General features: G+C 41.7%; 1 protein-coding gene across 1 annotated transcript; it reads right to left on the bottom strand.

Moving 5' to 3' along the window:
• Nucleotides 1–487: 487 nt before the first annotated feature.
• Nucleotides 488–23,181, bottom strand: tdrd9 (tudor domain containing 9; the record flags this gene model as incomplete). Its single annotated transcript, XM_080784216.1, has 34 exons — nt 488–586; nt 725–797; nt 895–1,013; nt 1,098–1,236; nt 1,426–1,522; nt 1,790–1,899; nt 2,204–2,274; nt 3,312–3,473; nt 3,957–4,202; nt 4,924–5,013; nt 6,000–6,215; nt 6,537–6,648; nt 9,649–9,825; nt 9,919–10,019; nt 11,069–11,176; nt 11,604–11,720; nt 12,606–12,659; nt 13,338–13,382; nt 13,472–13,535; nt 14,570–14,633; nt 14,729–14,891; nt 15,292–15,423; nt 15,868–15,965; nt 16,233–16,337; nt 16,429–16,486; nt 16,597–16,681; nt 17,686–17,805; nt 18,122–18,222; nt 18,555–18,725; nt 18,810–18,890; nt 19,496–19,618; nt 20,587–20,808; nt 20,928–20,995; nt 23,178–23,181. The coding sequence occupies 34 exons, from the start codon at nt 23,179–23,181 to the stop codon at nt 488–490; spliced, it is 3,795 nt and encodes a 1,264-aa protein (XP_080640342.1).
• Nucleotides 23,182–23,443: the final 262 nt, after the last annotated feature.

Here is a 23,443-nt window from a genome sequence, read left to right as displayed (position 1 = left end):
GAAACCCCTTTCATTTTCTGTGCGCTTGGGTTGATGTGACAAATTTAGCCTTAGCTCACAGTCACGCCACAATGAGACTGCTCCTAGCTCACACGCCACAATGAGACTGCTCCTAGTTTAAGTGCCGACTGTGATTGACGAGTCATCTGTTACAAACACTCAAAAGCATATTTATTGGCACACAACTGTGGCACTGCTACAACTACCTACAGTGCACAGCAATTAAACACATTATTGAACAACAAAAAAAAGCTGGATTTCAAACTCAATGAACAGAACTTGTTCAAATGGCACCACTGCACCAGCTGTATCTACCCCATTTACAACTAAAACGGTAGCATGACTTTTTTCTTTTTAAACATAACCTTGTATTCAAAGAGAGTGGAGTTCAGAGTGGAGTCCACTTCATCTGGAAACAAAAAAACTCAAAGGAGTCGCATTGAAGGGTCTAGACAGAGTCCACTTCAGTTGAATAAAACTTGATCCGTCAGTTGTTGAGGAGAGTGACTGGATGTAGCTGGAAGAGAACGCCTTTGCGCTTCAAACTCTCCGCCTGAACAATATCCATCTTCAGAGAGGGGTCCACCTACACACACACACACACACACACACACACAAACAAACACACAGACAGTTAACAAGCATTAGAAGAAAAGATGTGGTGTGGTATAAACGGAATACGAGAAAAATGTGGTGTGGATGTCTGAAGGCTCATTTACTGTACCTGGTTCCAATGCCCTGCTTTCTCATAGATCACTGGAATGATCTGCTCTCTGGTAGGTGACTTGGCAAACAGTCTGTATAAGAAATTAAATAGGCTATAAATAACTGCTCAGTTGCATTGTCTGCTGATGTGAATTACTGGTGTTTTGTTCAGTGTGCGTGTATAAAGACCTGATGAGGCGATCTCGACAGTCGTCCTGCAGGCGGCTGATCCTGTCGGGCCCCAGGTGGAGAGGGCCGCTGGGCCCCTCACACGCCAGGCAGTTGATGGCTGCTCTCAAGGCGTTGATCTGAGCGGAAAAATCAAACGTGCACATTTAATTTAGGTTCCGTGACTTTGTAGGGCTCTTTCTGTCGTAAAACAAGTCTGATACCTCGGTGATGTCCTCCACATCGAACTTGACGTCAAAGGCCAGCTCCATATCGTGGTCAGGTATGATGGCCTCTCTAGTCTGACTGTTCCACCCCAGGCCACAGAGTGCACCAGTGTAGCAGGTCCTCTCCTTGTTGGTACTAAAATATAAAACATAAGACAGAACATGATAAGAGAATATATTAATCAAGTGGGGGGGACCTTCCATGGGTTCAGCATTACTAACTAGTCAATACAACTTTATTTATATAGCACAGGTCATACATCAGCACTCACAAGTGCTGAAAATGCTAATTCTGGGAAAAAGTATAAATCTGTGTCCGACTGACCGCAGCTCCATGATAGGGGTGAAGAGCATGGTGACAAGTGCAGGGAGCCCAGGTATGTCAGGCATGAGGGTGGTGTCGCTTAGTAGAATACGGTAACCTACACACACACACACACACACACACACACACACACACACACACACACACACACACACACACACACACACACACACACACACACACACACACACACACACACACACACACACACACACACACACACACACACACACACACACACACACACACACAGTAAAAAGTAATTTATATAACAGCATGAAAAAAAAATATATTTTTGGAACACTGTACAGAACCCGGAACACAGAATGGGTTAAGTCACTTATGGCTTTGATCCATGTTGTACCTGAAGGGCTAACTGCCACACTTCCAGCTACCAGCATCCGCAGGTGTTTGCTCTGAGGATTTGGGTTCAGTGCCGCAGAGTTGATGCTGTTCTTCGTTATGCAAGCTGACCTGGGTGGTTCAATAAGCACATGGATGATAGGCAATATGCCAGTTTTCAACGATGTGGCCATCACACTTCTGAATCTGTGATTCAAGACTTAATTTGTGCTTACTTAACCACTGGCATCACTATTTGGGGCATTGACAAATTCAAAAAATTGTTCAAACATTTTCAAATGTAATGCTCATGTAATAGCTCACTATTCGTATGGTGAGCTTGTAGTTATACCATTTTGTGTGAAACTGTTGTATGCCAAAGTACAAAATAGTGCTTAAGAGGTAAATGTGACATCTGCACACGTGGTTTACTCACAGGTAATGCTTGGCTTGGCTCATGCTGTGGAAGGTGGATATGTATGGGCTTGACGGCCCGTTGACGCGAACCTGGGGCATTGGAAGGGAAAGCAACCATTGGACATGGAATTCAAAGTACACTCAATCAGTCTGATATGCATTTATTTATTTATACTAGTGCAGAGTGCTTAGTACAGTATCAGTCATTCACAGGCAACACCAGTCATTTTTATTTGCATTGACTTGTGCATGCTGTTTCTTAGTGCAGTACCCAGAGATCCAGCCAGATAATTTGTTTCAGACACAGCGATTAAAAAAATAAATGGGAGAATTGAGGATGGTGTTGACAGAGGAGGACACTTTATATAGAATCAACTCAATTACCTCATGTGTACGTCTCAGTCTAATTCAGCTGAAAGTAGTACATAGGACTGGTCTTAGTAAAGCCAGGGTGATCGCTGTGTCTAGACACAAGCACACCTCACACAAACGGTCAAACACATTTACAAATCAAAAGTTAGACCCTTTGCTAGAATAATATTACCATCTTGGAAATCTCCAAAAAAACCCGCTCACTCAATCTTGCTTAATGATGTGATGTACTTGACGAAGGCTGGTTACGTCGAAACGTTGTTGCTTTGTCTGCTCATTTATTATTATTAATATATTATTTTGGGAGCTTTTAAAACCGTGCGCGGATCTCCTCTTTTCTTTCTTAGTAATTTCTTCAGATCCTGCACCTTGAAATATTTGGATGTGCGGGCAGCTCTTTACCACTAATGCATAGCTTAGCACGTTCATCAATTCAAACGAAAGTAAATATTTGACCTCAAAATAAGAGTGGTTCATCAAGTCATAAAAACTATTTATTTTAGTGTGTGCTGATGTCCGTATTGCCTGTGGGAACAAATAAACATCAACCCTAATCTACTTGTTGAATTTCAACAGGTCAGACGGCACTGTTATTGTCTGGACTACCAGACAGAAAGGGTGTGCGCTCTTGCTTTACCAAACAGCATCACTGGGCCCATGGGCTGGGTTCACCAAAATGGCTCCCCCTGCTGGACAAACGGACCAATGGAGGGATGGCGAGTGGCAGAGAAAGACATTAAAGACCCAAGTCTTACCTTGGCTTGGCACTGGCTGTTCCTGGAGAAATGGGACAGCAGGTTGTCAATGAGCTCAGTCTCCTCCTTGTTGCGGTCCTTCCAGGAACTGCTGGCGGAGTTGGGCGCGTAGGTACCGTCCTTCATGTCCTTGTACATTCCCGATAGTACCTCATAGTTTTGCTACAAGACGACACATACAGTATAAACACACACACAGTAATGATATGATCAGTTTGGATCTCTAGTCTTATGCCTAATTTATACTCCTTTTCACAATGTATTAAAGTATCCAATAAAGCATTCAAAGCATGCTGATTGGAAGCGCTATGAGCTTGTACATCTGTTATCGTTATTTATCGTATGACAAAGTATTAAGCAGGCTTTAGAGACCAGTTGTTTTTGATGTGTCAGACTTTTAACCCATTTTGACACGAGATCAGATTAAAAAAATGTCTTCTACATGCTGACAGTTTTCTGAAAAAGCTGTTTCCGTCAGTCGTTCTTTTTTTCAAAAATAGCAGACCTACAAGCTCGTAGCGCCCCACTCGGTGGCGCGCTATGAGCTTGTAGATCTGCTATTTTTCAATAGCTAAAGCATAACATAAGGCTAACACCAAAAGGGGTTCCCGTTCAGAATGTGTTAAACAGGGTCAGTCATGTTACCGTGGAGTCATAGCTCTCCTGTGCCTTGATGGCGTGTCCTTCCTTCACCATGATGTCGGCCACGCTGGTGTTGTCCGAGAGTAGGTCCACGCGCATGACGCCGTGCAGGATGGAGTAGAGGGTCACGATGAGAGAGCGACCCTTCACCAGAGTGATGAAGCGGTCACGGGCTCGGCTACTCCAGTGGTCACCCAGAATCATGGACTGGGCTGAAGGCTGCATGCCGGCGATGTGGAACTCCTTTGCCTAACATCAGTCAAAGGAGTGAACATGGTCAAGTCTTGAGTCTCATTGATGACAACGGGTGCAGGCTTTAGTTCCGACATACTATTGATCCGAAACCTCAATCCTAACCTAACCCTAACCGCAAGCACGGGAGCAGCGCATGTCGGACCATCGCTTTTTCGCATCGCATCGCATGTCCCCCCGCTTCGGATCTTTGGTGTGTCGGAAAAGCGTGCGCACCCCGATGACAACAACCATTATCTAAGGAAAAAGTTAAACTCAAACAGCTTTATTATCTATTTTTCTTCTTTGAAGTCTGGAAACATCAAGAGACGCATATCTAATATTTGCTGATTTTCAATCTCTTTGTTGAACTTCCATAATTTCTGAAATTAGCTGATTTTCAATCTCTTCGTTGAACTTCCATAATATCTGACATTTGCTGATTTTCAATCTCTTCGTTGAACTTACGATATTTAACACATACTGTACACTAAAAGCCAAAAATACAGCAGTTTCATGTTTCATGTTTCCACAATATCATACCACATGGAGCCCATCATTTGCAATATAAAAGTTATATACAGTGTGTGTGTAATGTATATATTATAAATTCTCCTCCACTGCAGAACTTTTAATAGTTAAAAAAGAAAATCATAGTTTGATTGTCAGAGGCACTGTAGGTTAGCCTAAGCATCAGTCTTTGTATTTACTTCAATAAAACTAGTGACATATACAGTACCTGAAATGGGGCTGACATGAGGTCAGCAGGAAGCTCCCTAAGGCTGCTGCAGGCCACCACTGTGGTATTGCCAAAGTCCACAAAGAACACCTGCAAGAAATCAAGACTTTACATTGATACTCCAACACAAAACTAAAACTTAAATCAAGACTTTACATTGATACTCCAACACAAAACTAAAACTTAAATCAAGACTTTACATTGATACTCCAACACAAAACTAAAACTTAGATTTGATGTTATGCAGTACTCTAGTGATTCTTTAAGGCTCAAGGTTCCTCAGGCTCAGACAGAGTTGGGCAAGACAGCTTTTTCTGTCAATGGCCCAACCTTGTGGAATGAACTTTAAAACTCCTTAAAACTGAGCTCCCTGCCATCCTTCGGTCAGTTCAAAGGAATGCTCCAGAACATTTTTCACCGTGATTGCTCCTGCTTCAATTGATTTATTTTACTGGTTGTTCTGCATTAAAGTTCCTTTGTAATTTATCCTGATTTATAATGTATTTGTGAATTGTAACCTTGGCTACATGAAAATGAGGGCTTGCCCTCAACTGTATTTCAGAGTATAAATAAAGGTGATGATGATGATAAGCTCTGTGGTCAACATAAACCTAAGAGTTTTATGTTTTGTTATTTAACATACATTACACTTATTATTTCATTGTTCTGGACAAAAGGTTACATTTTGACAAATACCAGAAAACGTAATTACTCTGAGTCTGTACATCCTGACCGGTAAAAAATAAAATACAATAAATATGTAGACCGTCTTGGTGAACATCATTCATCTAAAATCCTATGCAAAGATTAAATCAGAAATCTCCCATAGAAAGTACCTTACGGGTTAAGGGCTGTTAACATCAAGCACCAAAACTATAACATCAACTATATCTTTCACCACTGTCTTGAGTTAGAATGATTTTTAAAACAATATCTGTATGGTTATAGTTTTTTCTTTTTACCGTGCTTGATGTGAACAGCTTTTTAGCTTACAAAAGACATCACTATTGTCTACAAATAATGTCACATAGTGAGTTCATAATGGAAATGGACACATGTAAGCTTAGCCAACCAACCTCCACAGAGTTGCCGCGCATATGCAGGATCTTGGCGCGGTAGTACAGGCATTGGTCCTCACTCTCCGAGTAGGGAGCCAGGCACAGAAGGTTGGGGTAGAGGGAAACAGTGACCGGATGTTTCTCATGCATGTTAATCTCTTTTGTCAGATGGCGCTGCTTCTCCATGCTGGCCTCGTCTGCCTGGAAGCCCCAGAAGTGACCCACCTCCACCACCTGGACAGACAATCACCCAAACTGACCCATTTAGACCCGAGGACGCGACTGTGTCACCTTATAGCTTTTAACCACTTATTATTTTTACACTTGTGTCAAGAGTCCACAGAAGTGAACCTTTCAAGCCTGTTTTCTCAACTCGTTTTCTGCAAGTGTGTCATTTTTCTCTTGAAATTGTCTTGACCCGTTTTGACGCAAAAGCTAATCATCTCTTCGGAGCAGCCAAAAATCACCAAATTGTGAAAACCAGTTTTGAGAACAGATAACCTCCGTCTAACTTTGCTGATGGTGTAATCGATACAATCCGTTATGGGGACTGACCTCTGTAATGTTGACCACAAAGATGGGGTTAGGAGGTAGCTTCTTTGGTTCAATGTTGCTGCTCAGCACTCCCATCAGGCTCACAGAGTGGGTCTGGAGATCCACGTTCACCCTGCACAGCAACAACACAGCCAGGAGGGGAGGGGAGAGTCAGGTTTGTTTGTTTGGAGTATTTAACAGTTTGCAGAATTACAGTACATTTCAAGCACAACTCCATACAAAAAAACTGTGGACGACACCATAAAGCATTACACTTGTTTACAATACATTTCCAATTAATCAGTTAAGAACATTGACTCAATTCTCCCAAGATCTTTTTTGGTTTCGAATCCATAACCTTTTATAACCTTTTATATCCAAACCTGGATCTTGTGTGACACACACCACACACACATGCCTCTTGGGGCACCACCTCCTATTTTGTGTAGAAACAGGAACTTTGTTTGGCTCATCCTCCATCTTTGTCCATTTCCGTTTGGGTGCTTCTAGTGCTGCACTATTCAGTATTTAAGTCAGACATCATTTTGTAGTGCTACGTTACGTCCGGGTCCAAGTGGCACCAGCTCCCGTCCGCATCCCATTGTAAATAGAATATCTAAACGCATGAATCTTTTTAAAATGACGTTATTTTTCAGAAAGGAAGCCATTGAGGGTTAGAATGGGTCTTAATGCTTCCAACTCGAGTAGAATTATTAATGTTTTGTACAAGTGTCCATGATAATAAAAATATTATTATATTATTATTAAAACTATTATTATCATTATTATTGAAGGTGGCAACAGTCCATTTGCTCGGTAAAATATTTCGGGGGCATATTTAGAATGCGTGCAGGCTTAGTATGTTGAATCTAGTTTGCATTAATGAGGATTTAGTTGACACAATAAAATAAAATGGCGATAGTATTCCATGTAGGGCAGACGGCCTGTCACAGCCAGATTTGGGAGAGCAGCGCAGCTTTATTGTTGCAAGGAAAGCGGTAAAATTAGACTTTCGTGGTTGTTTTCATCTCAGATTTAGTCCGACGGAGTGTCACAGTATAACTCCATGAGGACACAAAAGTAGGACCCGGAAGTATCTCAGGAGGGGGCGCTCACGTCACAGCTAAAATACTGAATAGAGCGTTGCAGTCCCCCCTGCCTTTCAGAACAACGAGGGCACCAGGAAATTATTTAAAGCTTTGGATAAAGCCAACAGCCGAGTTGACAAATCAAGACAAACGCATTTCTTTGGGCCAAACAAATAACTATAAAGAATAAAAACAACAAAAAAGTGTTACCCTGCCCCAAAAGTGTTTGTCATGATTTGTCGACTCGGCTGTTGGCCTTGTCCGAGGCTTACAGGTCTTTAAATAAATAAGTTTTGAGACGTCTATGGGAAAATTGAAAAAAGATAGTCTAGATTCAGACACGTGTGCAACTCCATATCACAGTCCCGATAGGACTGACAGGAGATGCCTCCGTCTAAAAAAACAACCTTCATGTAGCCGAGAGCTGGGGAGCGTCACACAGAGCACTAGGATGTCAGGTTATATCAACACGTAGTCCCAGGCCAACGATGAGTGTTGCATGTGTGTGCGACAGTTGCTTTCCTTATAATTCATAGACCGGGGTCTGTACTTTATCTCCTTTGTCCTTCTACAAGCTCACAACACGTTGCTTGTAGATCTGCTATTTTTGCCAACTGTTGACCTACTATGACTTGCCTGGAGTATGGACACTAGGGCCCTCATTTATCAATAGTGTAAAATCTGCCACAGATTTGAGTGCAGGTTTCGTAGTACACCCACGTCGCCACGGCATTTATAAAGTGATCGCAAACAACTGATCCTTCCTTAATTTCGTTCTGACGTTAATAAATGTGACGGCTGAAATCTATGAAATCAAGCCTCGCCCTCGTTTTTGCGACATGAACGTTCTGCAATACGATCCTCAAACCATGGTTACCTTGCTGCCCCCTTTCTCATACACACACAGACGCACGCACGCACACGCAACTTGTTTTGTTGTATCTTAAATAAATGAACCTGCATGAATTAAATAAAGCTGTCCGTTTCTCCTCTCGCTTCGCTTGCTGCCCGCCTCCCCCCCCCCCCAAGCAACATATCGCAATTTGCAAGCAACTTTCACTGTGTGTTGTTAGTTGTATATTAAATTACTAAAGTCTTTTTAATTTAATATACAACAAATAGGCACACACACACGCTGCTGTTTTGCATGCTCCTCCTGTCCTGTCCTGTCTGTCTCTCTATCACTGTGGTCCGTCCGTGACCAACTGACCATGCACGTTCGAGTCTATTTAGATTGCCTCGCAGTCGCTAGTCGCTGTCAACTGTCAATATATGAATGTGCAGCGGCAAAAACCGTAGCCTCATGTGGCTGCATGGCACTGGTGGTGGTGGGCTGGCTGGGTAGCCTATACTATCTCCGATGCGGTTCCCACTTGCGCTGGCACGGTACATTTGGCATTCGAGCGACGCGTCAGGTTTATTAAACGAGGAGGAGATTGCACATAACGTAACTCCAGAAAGACATCGGCCTGCTGTAGATTAGGCTACAGTATAGGCTACCCACGTTAATTGGGACTCTCCGTCATGGAAATATTTCAGCACTGACAGCCCAAATCCTCGCATGTATGCGCTCATGCAAAACACTGTTTAAATGGCTTAAGCATCTAACTTGCAACATTGTTTTTAATAGTGCGATTTTTATCTCCTACTAATTTCATATGACACAAAGACACATCGTTGATGTATTCCTTTACTTTTTTCTACATGTAGCCCATATACATACCTGTATATATTTTTATATAAACATTTTAGGAGTGAATACATATATGTTTAGATGCCTGTGACAGCCTCTCAGCTGGTCAAACAATGCTGCTCCGCTGTTCTACGACAGAAAAACTGGTGAGGACAAAGCGTACGACAGCTCCCGACCAGACGTGACTTTTTGTCCTACTCAAGTTCAATTTCAAGCTTTGGTGGAAATGGTAAATGCCGAACATGTCGGTAATTTCGGCGTGCACCCATATTTTGGCGTACGCACGATTGATAAATGAGGGCCTAGGATTCATGTGGTTAAAAGGATGTTGACGACTTCCTTCCTTCCCTACCGTGAGTATTTCATGTGAGCAATGGTTTTCCCCTGGGAGTGGGCACGGTCTTCTACATCATCATTCCGGTAGACCTGTAGGTCCAAGGGCAGGCTCTGAAGGTTCAGGAACAGGGCCAGGGTCACCTCAGGGAGCACCCCAGAGCCCCTGGACGTACTGTGGAACTCCACATATGCTCTGAAGACACACAGCATAAACAATTGTAAAGCATGATGAGGTAGCCCATTTCGAAGCATTCTTTGTAAGGAGGCAATTTTAATTCAACGTTACCTGGAACTTTCAAAGGATATGGCCTTCACCTGGCCACATTGACGGAACAGTGACTGCAGCTGCTTGTAGTACAGAAAGCTGTACTGAGGGAGGTTTCTCACCTGAGACCAAACACACAGACAGTCAGTGTGTTGACCCATTCACAACTTATGTTAAGACACATTCATAACTTGTATATTAAGACTTCACACTATCAGAATGTTTTTTTTTAAAATGTCCAAAAATGATGATGAAGATGTACAAGCTCGCACTGTGAGCTTGTAGATCTGAACCAATGCCAATATCTAAAATGACATATGCTTTTCTGGTTTTAATGGGTTAAGAAACGTAATAGTCAGTGGGATGACCCATATGGATGTGCCTAACCCTGAGCTAAAGCAATGTTGTTTAATTGTGATTAATCATTCTTAATGGCAGTAGAATAATCACGCCCCTCCCCTTTGAGTTCTTCACATAACCAGTTGAGAAACGTGCCAACCAAATACATGGATGGGCATTCCAAGACCTACAACCTCTCTCTCCCTGGAAATAATGCTGAAGTAGAAGCCATTGTTCTTGCATTCATAAAATGTATACATAAATATACTGTATGCATTGGTAGGCAGGTTTCATCAACGGTCCATAGGCCACCTCTGTGACACGGACCGAGTAGACTGAAATTAATTAATTTTTCTCCTTCAGCGGCTCGTTCATTTTAATTTGTAGGTTACTAAAAGCTTAATACAAGGTTGGTAGGGGTGGTCTAGACTTATGAATATTTACGTAGCCTACACACCACTCTGTTGGAGAGGAGCAGCAATTTACAATGTATTGATCAGAGTAGCCAATACAAAAACATTTGTACACGACGACGACCAGACATTGCAACAGTCTATAACTTGAGAAGCTGAAAATGTGCAGAAAATAAAGCGGCTGTCAGCAGACATGCTCAACACTTTACCCATTAACAGTTAATGGATAAAACTATTTGCAGTAAATATTCTACCAATCACTGCCCCAGATACAAAATAACTACTTATTTTAGTTAAAAGGGTTTTCCCTCCCAGGAAGAATAAGACTCTGTAGTTCATAAACGGAAAGCAGAAGTACATTTTATTAAATTACACCAGGATATTTCAGTACATTTGTTTCCCTGCCTTGAATATCATACCATCACTGCCGTTTTGGGGTCATAGCCACACATCTCTCTGGACGTCAGCTGTTCATCCATATCTCCCTGGGTGAAGTATTGGGGGTAGTGGGCACCAGCGATGACCACCTAAAACAGATATTAGAGATAAATTAAGGAATTCAGATACTGATCTTTAGTTAGACAAAAATGACAGTCTGATTTAGTCACAGTGAGAGGAAAATCAATAACTTACTGTGCTTTTATTAAGTTTCAAATACAGAGTGCGATGAGATCTTTCACTAACCACATTAAAAAGCCTTCAACCACATGTGCTTAAATTGTTGGGGGAAAAAAATGTTACTTGCAGATTTGTATGAATGATGGGGCATGTACTATAACTTTCATGCCTCCGTCTGATTCCTAAAGAATCATGTTTATTGGACCTAAAATGACAAAAGCAGTAATAGGATGTGAAAATTCTGCCTCATACAAAAAAACTAAACAAACATCTGGCTTTTGACCCGAGATCACCCAGTAAATTCTTATTAAAATGAACTACTGGTGTGAGTCCAACCTGCAGGATGAACTTCTGTTTGTTCAGGCTGGTGTAGTCCATGGGCATAGGACTATCCGGCACAACCATGTTGAACTGGCCCACACGTTTCTTCAGGTCTTCAAAGAGCTCTGCCACCTGTGTAGAATGAGCCACTGGTCAGATGTACTACATTTGTAACTCGTTCAAAGACATGCCAGCTCATCACTAGCTGCAAGTGCATTTAAGAATTGACGTTAACATTTCTCTCTTCATTGTTTGGCACAAAGCTGCCTCTTTAAGCTCTAAAAGCACACAACCTGAGATCCTCAGAAACCGTTTTACTGGTTGTACGTACAGTATGTCCAGGTCACCAACGGTGACTGGGCCGTTGCGATCACAGCACTTAGCCTCTAGCTGGCATGAGAAGCTAGGTTAGCCAGCAACTTTGAATATTTTAACCACATAAATATGGGGTCAATATTTCCCTTTTCCCCTGGACAACAAATCACTTTGCCGAAAATAGCTAATCTGCCATTTTCACTGAAGGTTTGCATGTAATGACATGCCCAGAATTGCTCATCTAGCTACTGTTCACTTTACTTATTTTCTTCTATTGATCATCCCGTTTTACTTATTTTTTGCCCATACATTTTATCTAAATGTAAAGCACTTAATTTGCAGATTTAAATTAACTGCTTATTTCACTATATAATGCCATTGAGAGTTAATCTTTTAGTCTAAATTAGCACGGTTTCTAAATGCCAGTTAAGGTTTCGTTAGCATCTTACCCACACCAAATTTTCAAACATATTTTCTACTTGGACAATAGTCCATCAACCTGGATAATCTAAACAGCATGGAGTTCATATCAACCTGGATAATCTAAACGCAGTATGGAGTTCAATGTGGATTTAGGACAATCTTCTGTAGTGGCAGGATGATATAATTATTCCCTCCTTTCTTTGAAGTAAACATCACCACAAGGCTATTTCCTCCTTTTATAGGACCACATTATCAAGATACTGGGAAAATTCTGCATACCTCTTTGATCCTCTTGATCTGAATGCAGTTCTCTTTCCCCCAGTCCAGTTCATCCTAGGAAAAGACAGCATAAGCACACAAAAACCATCTACTGCAAATTCACTGAGATCAACAGAAAATCAACAGATTGAGGTAATAGTGCTCCCGATGATGATAATGGGCCCTATTTAGACAATCTATGGAGCAGACTACAAGGTGCAAATTGCAGGTGTGTCTTGTGCCACCATAAATGTCATCTACCATGTTGAACATGGGTGTTATTGCGTTGAATTTGGGTTGCAACGGGTAGAAAAGATGCCGCGGTGCTGGTCAAAATTCATGTCTTCCTCTTGTAGCCCCAATATCTCCTCATGTCCAAGAGACATCTGTGTTGATTTCACATATGGACTTAATGATATGCTTACTCTCAGGTTGTTATGAATCACTTCTTAAAACACAATGGATGGTTGCGTGCTACGTGCGTCATGAGGATGGTGAGCTAATAATGCATCTAAATGGTAAGCAAACACCTGCACTGCCACTGCGCCCGAGTTTAGAAACTAAAAGCTGTTCTAAATGCAAGTGCAAACTTTAAGATAGTGTGCCCTGATATTGCCAGACCACACCTTATTTTAAGCCAAACACATATCGGCGGATGATCATTTTGTATTTAGAGTAAAAATGACAATGATCGTGTTGCCCATTAGCACCTCTTTGCAAATGTGGGTTGTGGAGAGCTCAAGTTTCACTCACCTTTGGATGTCTCAGCTGTCCTTTGTTTTTGGCTGAATACCATGCCTAAAAGTGAGACAACAGGGGAACAAAACAAAGGAATTATATATAAATCTGTTCACTTCAAAGTAAAGCTGATGATTTAAAGATATTACCTGGAAAGCATTGACAAAAGCTATCAGATCACTTGGGGTGCTGTGTGCAAAGGCCAGCTTGCTCCTGAAAACAAAAACATTCATCAGATAAGAAAATCACATGTGATGCGTTTCTTCCCATGGTTAATACAGGTTGTATTTACTTACCGTTTCATTCATCACTAGCCTGAATTTCGTTTCACTTTATTATTCAGACTGAAAGCATACAAACCAATCAGAATAGTAGGAAAGCAGAGGACGTTGTCAATCATATGGCTATGGCTAACCCGTTTGCTAACCAAACAAAACACAGCCAACGAGCGCTACCAGCATGTGAACAAAGGCGGTTTATAAAACCTGTCGTTTCTGTAAAGAAACTATTTATCATACGCCGATTTAATAGCCAGATTGAGTCACCGCAGTGGGTGTTTGTTGACACTGTCGAGTGACGGGGCTGATGGCCAATCAGCTGCTGTGATCGGATTTCCGAACGACACTAACGCCGCCGTAGGCAGACTTCAGAACTGGATCCCCAGAACATATTTTCTTAATGGGCGTGGCTAGCAATTCAGGGCTGGGGCCAGGCTAATTCAGCACCCTAATTTTCTCACTAATCGACAAACGGGTTTGTATATATTGTGGTTTTAAATCTTTGCTGAGTGATGCCTTAGCAATGCTATGACAGCCAGGTGGCCAAGCCAGGTGATTCTCATGGTCACTTCAAGATGTTAGATGGGATGATGGTGTCACTTAGGCTAGCCACATATTATTTCACAAGTAGCTTAAAATAATGCCCTTATTTGTCACAACGAATCAGACAAATGGAGACAAAACCTGAAAGTTAACTTACAGTACTTTTCTCAATCTGCAGCTGCAACTTAACTGATGTGCTGCCTCTATATTTCGTAGAAATGCGTCCAATGAAAATAATAATGCTCATCTAAGCACCCAATTAAACTTACGTTTGAACTTTTAGATTTTTTAACTTTTATTAGAAGTAGTGATTTGTCGCTACTCTGTAAATGTTATTATGGAGACCATTATGGTTTATGTAAAACCAGTATGGAGACTGAAAATAACACAATGATGAGTCAGTAGAGCTTGTATGGCTTGTCTCACCTGTATCCAGCCAACTGCTGAACGGAGGGCATGGCAAAGAAGCTCTTCAGAGACAGCGATGCGGCTAAAAGAGATGAAAGGGGTGTTAGCTCACACACACACACACAGCCTGGGACTTGGTATCGCACACAGTGTTCTGTTGTACAATGGCAGACAGACCTATGATAAGGGTCTCCTCCAGGCAGCCAAAGACGTGCCCTAGCACGATCATCTTCCCCAGTTGGATGTCCACGGGGAGGTGAGCCAGCACACGGCCCGCAAAGGTCAACTCACCATCCTCATTTTGACCTTTGTCGTCATTCTTTGCAGACAGCGCACCCATCTACAGACATACACATACAATATGACAATGGGCACATTGACAAATACTTATATTTGTGGTTTCTTATTTTTATATTTGCACATCTATTTATTTATGCAAATTAACATTATTCATAAAAAAATGGGAATAAAATGATTATTTTAGTGACTTAATTATACATCGTCTCCTTTCTCACTCACAGCATTGCCCTACATTTCTTCTCATCTAACCAATTCACAACCCTGACAGCGCTAATGCAGGCTGACTCAGAGCTCCTGACACAGCACTTTACACATACATCAGCATTTCTAATGCACAGTGACAGACCAGGATGGTCATCTGGCCACACAACCTGGTCGCTAACTACTACTACAGCAGTCAGATTGACTGGGGGAGAGCCATAGAACTGTGCTTTCAGGACCTCCTTGAGCTGCAGTACGGTCCTCACGATGTCGTTGAGGTTGGGGGGAGAGAGGGCAGTCGAGAGCAGGGTGCGGGGCTCTCCCATGTCCAACAGCTTCACCTTCAGCATGATGGTGGCCAGGGGAGCAAGCTGGGAGGAGGGTAAACAAAGGTTTTGAGCATGGAACAGGGATCAGAGCTTTGGTAAAAAGAAATCACCCGTGTGAGCAGAGTGGTGCAACACCCCCCTCCCTCCTCTCTCTCTCTCTCTCTCTCTCATTAGCAAGCAACAGTGCAGCACTGTCTCTCTCTGGCACAACAGTGTACATAGGCAGACACAGACATTGCTGTTCCTTGGAGTGGTTGCACCACACACACACACACACACACACACACACACAGCGATATGTAAAATGTACTGTATAGCTGAAGCTGTTCATAGACTGACATACTGACACGGGTATGGTTCTTCCAAGTCTGCACTTTTATGATGGCGTTGCAAACCAGGTTGTGCAAATTTTTCATAGGCTCTTTTCTAAGAACAAAAGTAAGAATAATTTAAGATGTTTGTGAATGAGGCCCAATGATCTCTTACCAGCATCTCAGGGACCATGTAGTCTGGAATCTCATTCTTCCAGAACTCCTTGGAAACCAGCCGATAGCAATAACCCTTAGAGACTCGCCCTGCCCTGCCTGGTAGGGACAGAGAAAATAAGTGAAAATACACCGTCTTGCTCAAGTTCTGGCCTTGGTACTCTGTAGTAGCACCATTGTGTATCACTACCAGGCTACCCTTGTACAGAATGCTCATTCTATTTCACCATGACGAGACTTGGATTTCCAACTTAAGTGCCGCATATAAGACTATAGAAGACTATGTTTTAGCTGTCTTTTCTGTACTTTTATTCTGCAACACAATGCTGTAACAACCATAAAGTCGTATATAATTGCATGTTGTACCTCGCCGCTGGTTAGAGTTGGTCTTTGATGCCCAGGTGAGTCGTAGGGATTGGTAATTGGTCTCTCTGTCACAGACCAAATGACGAGCAAGGCAGAAATCAATCACTGCAAAAAAGGATGCCACAGAAGAAAGAGGGTTGATGAGTAAAACTTCCAAGAAAAAGAGATGTGACAGAGTAGAGGCAAAAGCAGTTACCATATTTTACATCGGGAACCGTAACGGAGCTCTCTGCGATGTTGGTGGAGAGGATGATCTGTGGAGATGAACAGTTCACCAGTACATTAATTGTACAATTTGTACATTAGCCCTATACAGCTCATTGTTCACACAGCCTAAGGCATCATAAGCCAACAATGCAGTTACCTTCCTATATCCAGGGACAGGGACCAGAAAGACTCCGTTCTGTTCCTCCAGAGTCACAGAGGAGTGCAGGGGGTACACCTGCAGTCTGAATATACAGGTACAGTGCATAAACAAACAGTTATGCATACCCACTCCCCCAAAAATAGTGTTTTCTATTTTTGAGTGGTCATGTTTTCTGTTCACTTTGCACTGTACATATGGATCTTTTTTATTATTCCAATTTACCATTGCTGAAAACAGGTCTGATGCAGTGCACGCAATTCAGATGTGATGTAACATCACACAGCAAAGACCAATCAGAGCCTCAATGCAACATTATGCAATGATGAAGTATGCAGTGACATTAAAAGAAAAACATTCTGGTTCACTTGAAGAAGACCGCAAGGTCAAAACATTGTTTCTGAATAGAGTTTGGCGCATTAAAACTGAGTTGCGAGACTATTATTGCTTATGATTTAGCTGCTTTTGCAGTTTGGCCCAGCACCAAAGACGTAGGATGTGCGCCGTTTCTGAATGTTTAACATACTCTTGGATTACCCATCGTTTCTTTACTTTACATAATTTATAAGGTATGGAATCCTAAAGGAGGGCAAAGATGGAGCAAAGATCATCATAAAGGTGTGTTCCCACTGATGGATAAAATATCTTTCTAGAGGCTTGATGAATCACTCCATTTGGGTGCAGTACTTAGTTTAGACAGTTTTTGGTTAAGACATTGGTTAGACCAGTCATTAGTCCTACGTAGTTGTAGGACCTATCTCAAACCCTCACCCTAAACCTAACCTCCCACGGGGCAGCACACCTAAACCTAACCTTAACCCATGTCTAGTCTAAACTAAGTATGCACCCCCTAAAGGGTAGTCTTACTGGTCAGCTTGGGATTTTCCAGCTGGAGCAAAGATTTTGAAGCGATGGAATGCTTTGCTTGCATCGCCCCATTTCCTCATTTGCGACGCAACATCAAGTCGCACCCTTTTGGTGGGAACGCACCTTTTAGCTCGACCAGGGAAGTTTTGTGGGGATAAAAATACTTGACATATACAGTACATAGATTGAACAGAGGATTCTTTTAGGGTTTAAACAGCTTACCTTTTGCGCACCAGCTTGGACAAAGCCTCCTGCATGTACTGGATCTCTCTTAGGCCAGGGAGGAAAACCAGCACGCTACCTCTCTCTGGTACAGTTAGGTTACCGTCCTTCCCTTCCCTACTGTTCACACACACACACACACACACACACACAGCATTAAAGAAGACAGGTGTTGAGTGCAGACACTACGGGCGAACAAAGCCAGACATTACCTCTAGCGTAAAAGTAAGCACTTTTACAGAGCCAGATGAACGAGTCAACGTGTAGTGCATCTTCAGAGTCAAATAACTGAAATGGCTTCTACCTTTTTAAATAGCCTCCAGTTATTAGGGATGTTTACAGCATTGGTACGATGGGTCAATAATGAACCAATAGGTACCTATTCAAGGATACAGGCATATAAATTGGAACTGTGAGAAATGTATTTCTTCATTACCTCTGGTCTTTGGCCTCCATCTCATCAAAACTCTGGATGAGGCTGACAACAACATTGTACATCTCCACTGAAATGCCAGGTTCAAACGACTGTGCCTCCAACTGAGAGAGAGAGAGAGAGACACACACATACACACATTTTGCCCAACTTTGCTTAACAAAACCAAGGTGTAAGGACTAATTAATTAGGACTATGAAACCACATACAAATCCAACATGTTTCAGTGTGGGTAGTACACACAAAAATATTAACCGTTAAGCTAGCAGTTTGTAGGACCACTTAATTCCTATATACTTCATTGACCGGTGATCTCCAGGGGTCTGTACTAGGTAGTGGTACCCTTCATTCTTTTTTAGTTATCTACAAAACTCAAATGCATTGTGTTCGCCAAATCATGAACTTCATGTGGTTAACATCAGTACCAGCAAATTACCCTTACCCTAAATGGAATCAGGCTGTGCAGGTCATCAAGGTAGTACTCGTCGATGCCATAGGGCACGCCCTCCAATTCAAACACGTAGGCCGGGCTCATTTGACCACGAATTGGGGTGGCAAAGTAGTCTGCAAACAGACCACAGTTGATGGTGGCCGACATGAGGATGATCTGGGGTAAAACACAATCGCTGTTAAGTGACAGGAGACACTGGTGGAAGCCTACGAGGAAAACAAAGTCAGACCACAAGTGTACCTTGATATATCGTGAGTTGGAGTGAAGAAGCTTTCTCACAACCAGGAGGAGGAAGTCCATCTCCTCAGTCCGCTCATGAACCTGGAACAGAATGGGGAGAAATCTTTAGGGGTTCCTTGGAATTATCATTTTATTTCATCACACTCAAAAGAGCGGATGTAGAATCAACTTTGTGTTCTTTTATGTGCTAAAAAAAAAGGTGTGATTTAGAGATCCGTTTCTCTGTGCCTAGAGAGAGACAACCTAATGTTGGGGAATCTAGGCTGACAAGAGGTGTTTCTTTTTCATGACGTCGAGCACTTGGTTGTCCTTCTACGCACCCATCGCTTGTAGGCGTGCAAAAGCCTAGCTTTTGATTTTTTCGGGGGAATCTAGGCTAAAATCAAGATGAATGTAAATGTGCAGCCATAATGATTAGATATTTTAACACTACAATCATTTTGATTATTATTATCTATTGCAGTCTTTTATACTGATGTTCACAGGGATGGATTGTAGGCCTCTATAATCCCATTCAAATTATTTTTAATATTTGAAAATATTTGAATATTTACATAATACAATTTGGCTTATTATGTAGCCTAGGCCTATACAGAACATCAAGGTTGTTGATTATGCATGTCAACGAACAATGCGGATTTGTGTTAAAATATGGATTCAAGTTTCCCCATCATCTTTATTTGTACCTCATCTATGAAGATGTGAGAGTACTCAGTGAGGGTCTTGGCTCCAACCAATTTCTGCAGGAGCACTCCTGTAGTCATGTAGATGAGCCGTGTGTGTTCAGTAGCCATTTTCTCCAAGCCAACCTGAAACAGTGATGTACTAAAAGTGTTACGAAACAGCAAAAATGCAATATGCTGAAAGGCTGCAAGTCCAGGATGCTCTTTCCCCCTTAGGCCTCAACATACAGTACACAAACGTTGTTCAGTCGCTGGATCTTAACTTGACCTGCTCCAACAACCACCGCAGCCATCTTGCCAGCAAGGTGATACCTAGTTCCCATAGAGAGCTCATCCAAACAGAAAAGTCCTCTCTAATTATATTAAATTAAACAACGTCAAAATCACCAACATTGCAGCTGTAGGGAAAGCTTGAATGATCCTTTCAATCTGTAAAGTTTTTGTTTAATAAAAATCCACGTAGACATTTTATGGCTTACTTTAATCATTCTTGCAGATGATTATTTTTTAAGTATCAGAGTATGGAAGCGCTCGTTATCAGTAAAGCAACCTCCTGCTGCCTCCTGCATTATGTGCATTCAAAACAAAACGGTGGATTTTTATGAAACAAACACTTTACAGATTGAAAGAGGATAATTCAAGTTTTCCCTACAGCTGCAATGTTGGTGATTTTGACGTCGTTTAATATAATTAGAGAGGACTTTTCTGTTTGGATGAATGGGCTGTCTATGGGAAGTGTGACCTAGGTATCACCTTGCTGGCAAGATGGCTGCGGTCTGAATATGGATTGTGGGGAAGCGTCAACCCAACAATCCCCTCTTTCTCTCACAGTCTCTCACTCACATTTTAGTACTATAAGGGAGTACCACCTTTTCAAAAACAAGTTTACAAATAAATACAATATAAAAAATGCATAAACAGTACAACAAAAACATGCATGAAGGAATTGTAAAATACATATCCATGTCCGAGCGGTGACATTAGGTTGATAATTTCAACATATCAACATGCATGTAGGTCCAAGTGTCTGTGCGTGTGGTTGCATTTGTGTACAACATAGGCCTTTAGCATGTCCACTACGAGTTTGCACTGACCTGATATCCCACCAGGCTACCCAGGGTGCACTTGCGCTCTTTAGCGACCCATCGGGCGATGCTGGTGGCACCAATTTTGCGGGGCTGGGTAACCACAATGTTACAATTGGCATTCTTTTCACTATAGTGATCCAAGATGAACTGGGGTAGCTGGGTGGTCTTGCCACTGCCCGTGGCTCCACGGATGATCACCACAGAATTGTTCTCTACCAGAGAGACCAGCTGGAGACACACGGACACACACACACACACACACACACACACACACACGAGAATACTAAAGACAGTGTCCAATACATAAAAATGTGTACATATATGATAGAAAGGAAACTCTGTTTTACCTCTTGTCTGCTTTTGGTTATGGGTAGGCTAGGATACTGATAGCTGGCCAGTGGGGGGGTTGGGGCACCTGAAAGTTCAGATTTGAGAATCCCATAAACGAAATGCATACAATAATTGTTGCTTTAATTATACAGATTATGTCACTCTTTCTATAGTACCTTTAAGCAAAGCGCTTTTACAACAATGGCAAACGTAACCATGCAAGGCATCAACTGGAACATCAGGAAGCCATCCAACCAGGATGGTACCTTCTGAACCTTCAAAAGTACTCACTCTGCTGAGGTTGTGTTTGCCTAGTCTTCAGTCCTCCGTCTACATCCTCATTATTTGGGCTGGCCCGATGAGCAGGTCCATCTGATTGGCTGACAAACAAGGATATTAAAATGAGTGTTCAATATTAAATTACCAAATGATTAGCCCCATATTGAAGTGATAATAGTCTTAACTAAAATGAGACCCTGCAAGTTTACTTTTTTGGTATTCTTTTTTTTTATTTTTATATACGAGAATAGAAATGCAACATCACAAGACTCATACATAAATACAAACACTATAAATTATGTACATACATGTCATACAGTAATGGATCAGTAAACAGTTTTTCACAGTATTGCATATTGAATTCATCATCCCATAGATCCCAAAATCATCACTCTCCAGTTCAAACATCAGTCACAACAGTGACAATCTATCCATTCAGTCTTTGTTGGAGTTCGAGTCTGTAACCCATTTTTTTATTACAGACTTTATTGCTGGCTGCCAATATCTGAAAAATACATTTGTCTTGCACCAGCCACCAACAGCTACATTATTGTATATAGATTGTAGAGAAAATGCAGTAAATTCCTTCAATACTTTCTGCATTACCTCTTGCCAGTATGACTGAATGACTGGGAAGCTAAATTGAAAGTTTATTTCCATTGACAAAAGACCATTAATTCCACACAAACAGCATTTTTGTTAGTGTTTTGATAATAATGGCCATCAAGATTCGATTCTGTCACAATCAATTTGCACTCTGATCATACAACAATATAGTATAATAGAACGAGACAGCCCCAGAGCAGTCAATAGGTGATGAATACAGTCTGACAATGGCTCAGCAAAGCCAAGGACAATACTGAAGCCTGGTCCCTGTGAACAATTGTATGGCACGCTATACAGTATGAAACCACTTCTCAGTTTTTTTCCCCCTCATTACTAGTGATCGACCGATAATCGGCCACGGCCGATTATCGGCTTCGATATTCATGTTTTTTATTAATATCGGTATCGGTGGTAAAAAAAAATAATCGAGGCCGATTATTTTATTTTTTCTCATGCGCAAATATTGGCGCAACAACCTCTCTCACTAACAATGTGCCGACCAAAAGATCCTTCGATTGGTTGAAAACGTACATCATGAGCCAATGAAACGAATGAATCCTCTGCGAGTGCGTCTGCAGTGCTGACTGAGCACAGAAAAAAGTAAACACTGCATGTTGTGCACAGAGCTGGGGACACCCTCACCTGCCGCTTTGTCGTGGAGAAACTGGCTGTTTTACAAGTAAGATACACAATTATATAACCCTTCACAGCGTGCTTATACATTTACACTTTATTATTATCTTGGAAATAATTAACTGTCTGTCTCGCTTTCTCTCTCTCTCTCTCAAAGAGAGATTTGGAAAACTTTCCAGCCATGAGCCATCACAATCCGCCTTAAAAACTCACCAGTTCAACTTCTCCAAGAAGCAACACGGAGCTTGTTTTTCAGGTAATCCGTTCGTTGTAATGTAACGCTCATGTAAAATATAATAGCATTATGTGTCTGACTGCATGCTGACTCGCTTCCGAATGTTTTATCTCGTCTCACAGGAGGGGAAGCCACGGTACGGTGTGCTACAGTTCCACCGCCATCAACGGAGTGAAAGGAGACGGACATTCTTCTTCTTCCACAAAGTAAGAGAACTTTACTGAACTGCTTTGTTTATAAACGCATGATTATTATCGACGCATACATGAAATGTGCGGCCGGTCGAGCTTCTAGTCAACAACAGTGCAACAAGTACTGGGGGCAGCCATTTTGCCCCAAATCAGACGAGGGAGCACAATTATATGGGTCACGAGATTCAATGTAACACCGTTACATAGAACGTAGCCATGTAGTGTTGCATATAAAATGTGACCTTATATAAATGTGCTACCCCAGGTAGCACATTTATATAAGGGTAACATTTTCTATACATGATTACATTTGAATCCCTGACCCATGCTGAAATCATAGTAGGCCTATTTGTATTTAGCATTTTTGGACATTTAGGGCTGCCCCACAATATCTCAAAGACATATTTTAGTAATTTATACTATAGTATGGTATACATTAATTAAAATATAGTAAAATAAAAAATAGCCAATCTACAAGCTCACAATGTTTTAATGAGGCTTGTAGAGGGCCATTATCAGTATTTATGTACTTGTTTGTAAATGTTTATTATTACAAAAAAATAATCATTGACTCTCTTAACCTCCTGTT

Source organism: Protomyctophum bolini (genome assembly GCF_963924005.1).
Source record: "Protomyctophum bolini genome assembly, chromosome: 15".
Taxonomy (NCBI): Eukaryota; Metazoa; Chordata; class Actinopteri; order Myctophiformes; family Myctophidae; genus Protomyctophum; species Protomyctophum bolini.
Note: the sequence above shows the minus strand (reverse complement) of the source record. Positions and strands in the feature narration are given on the sequence as shown.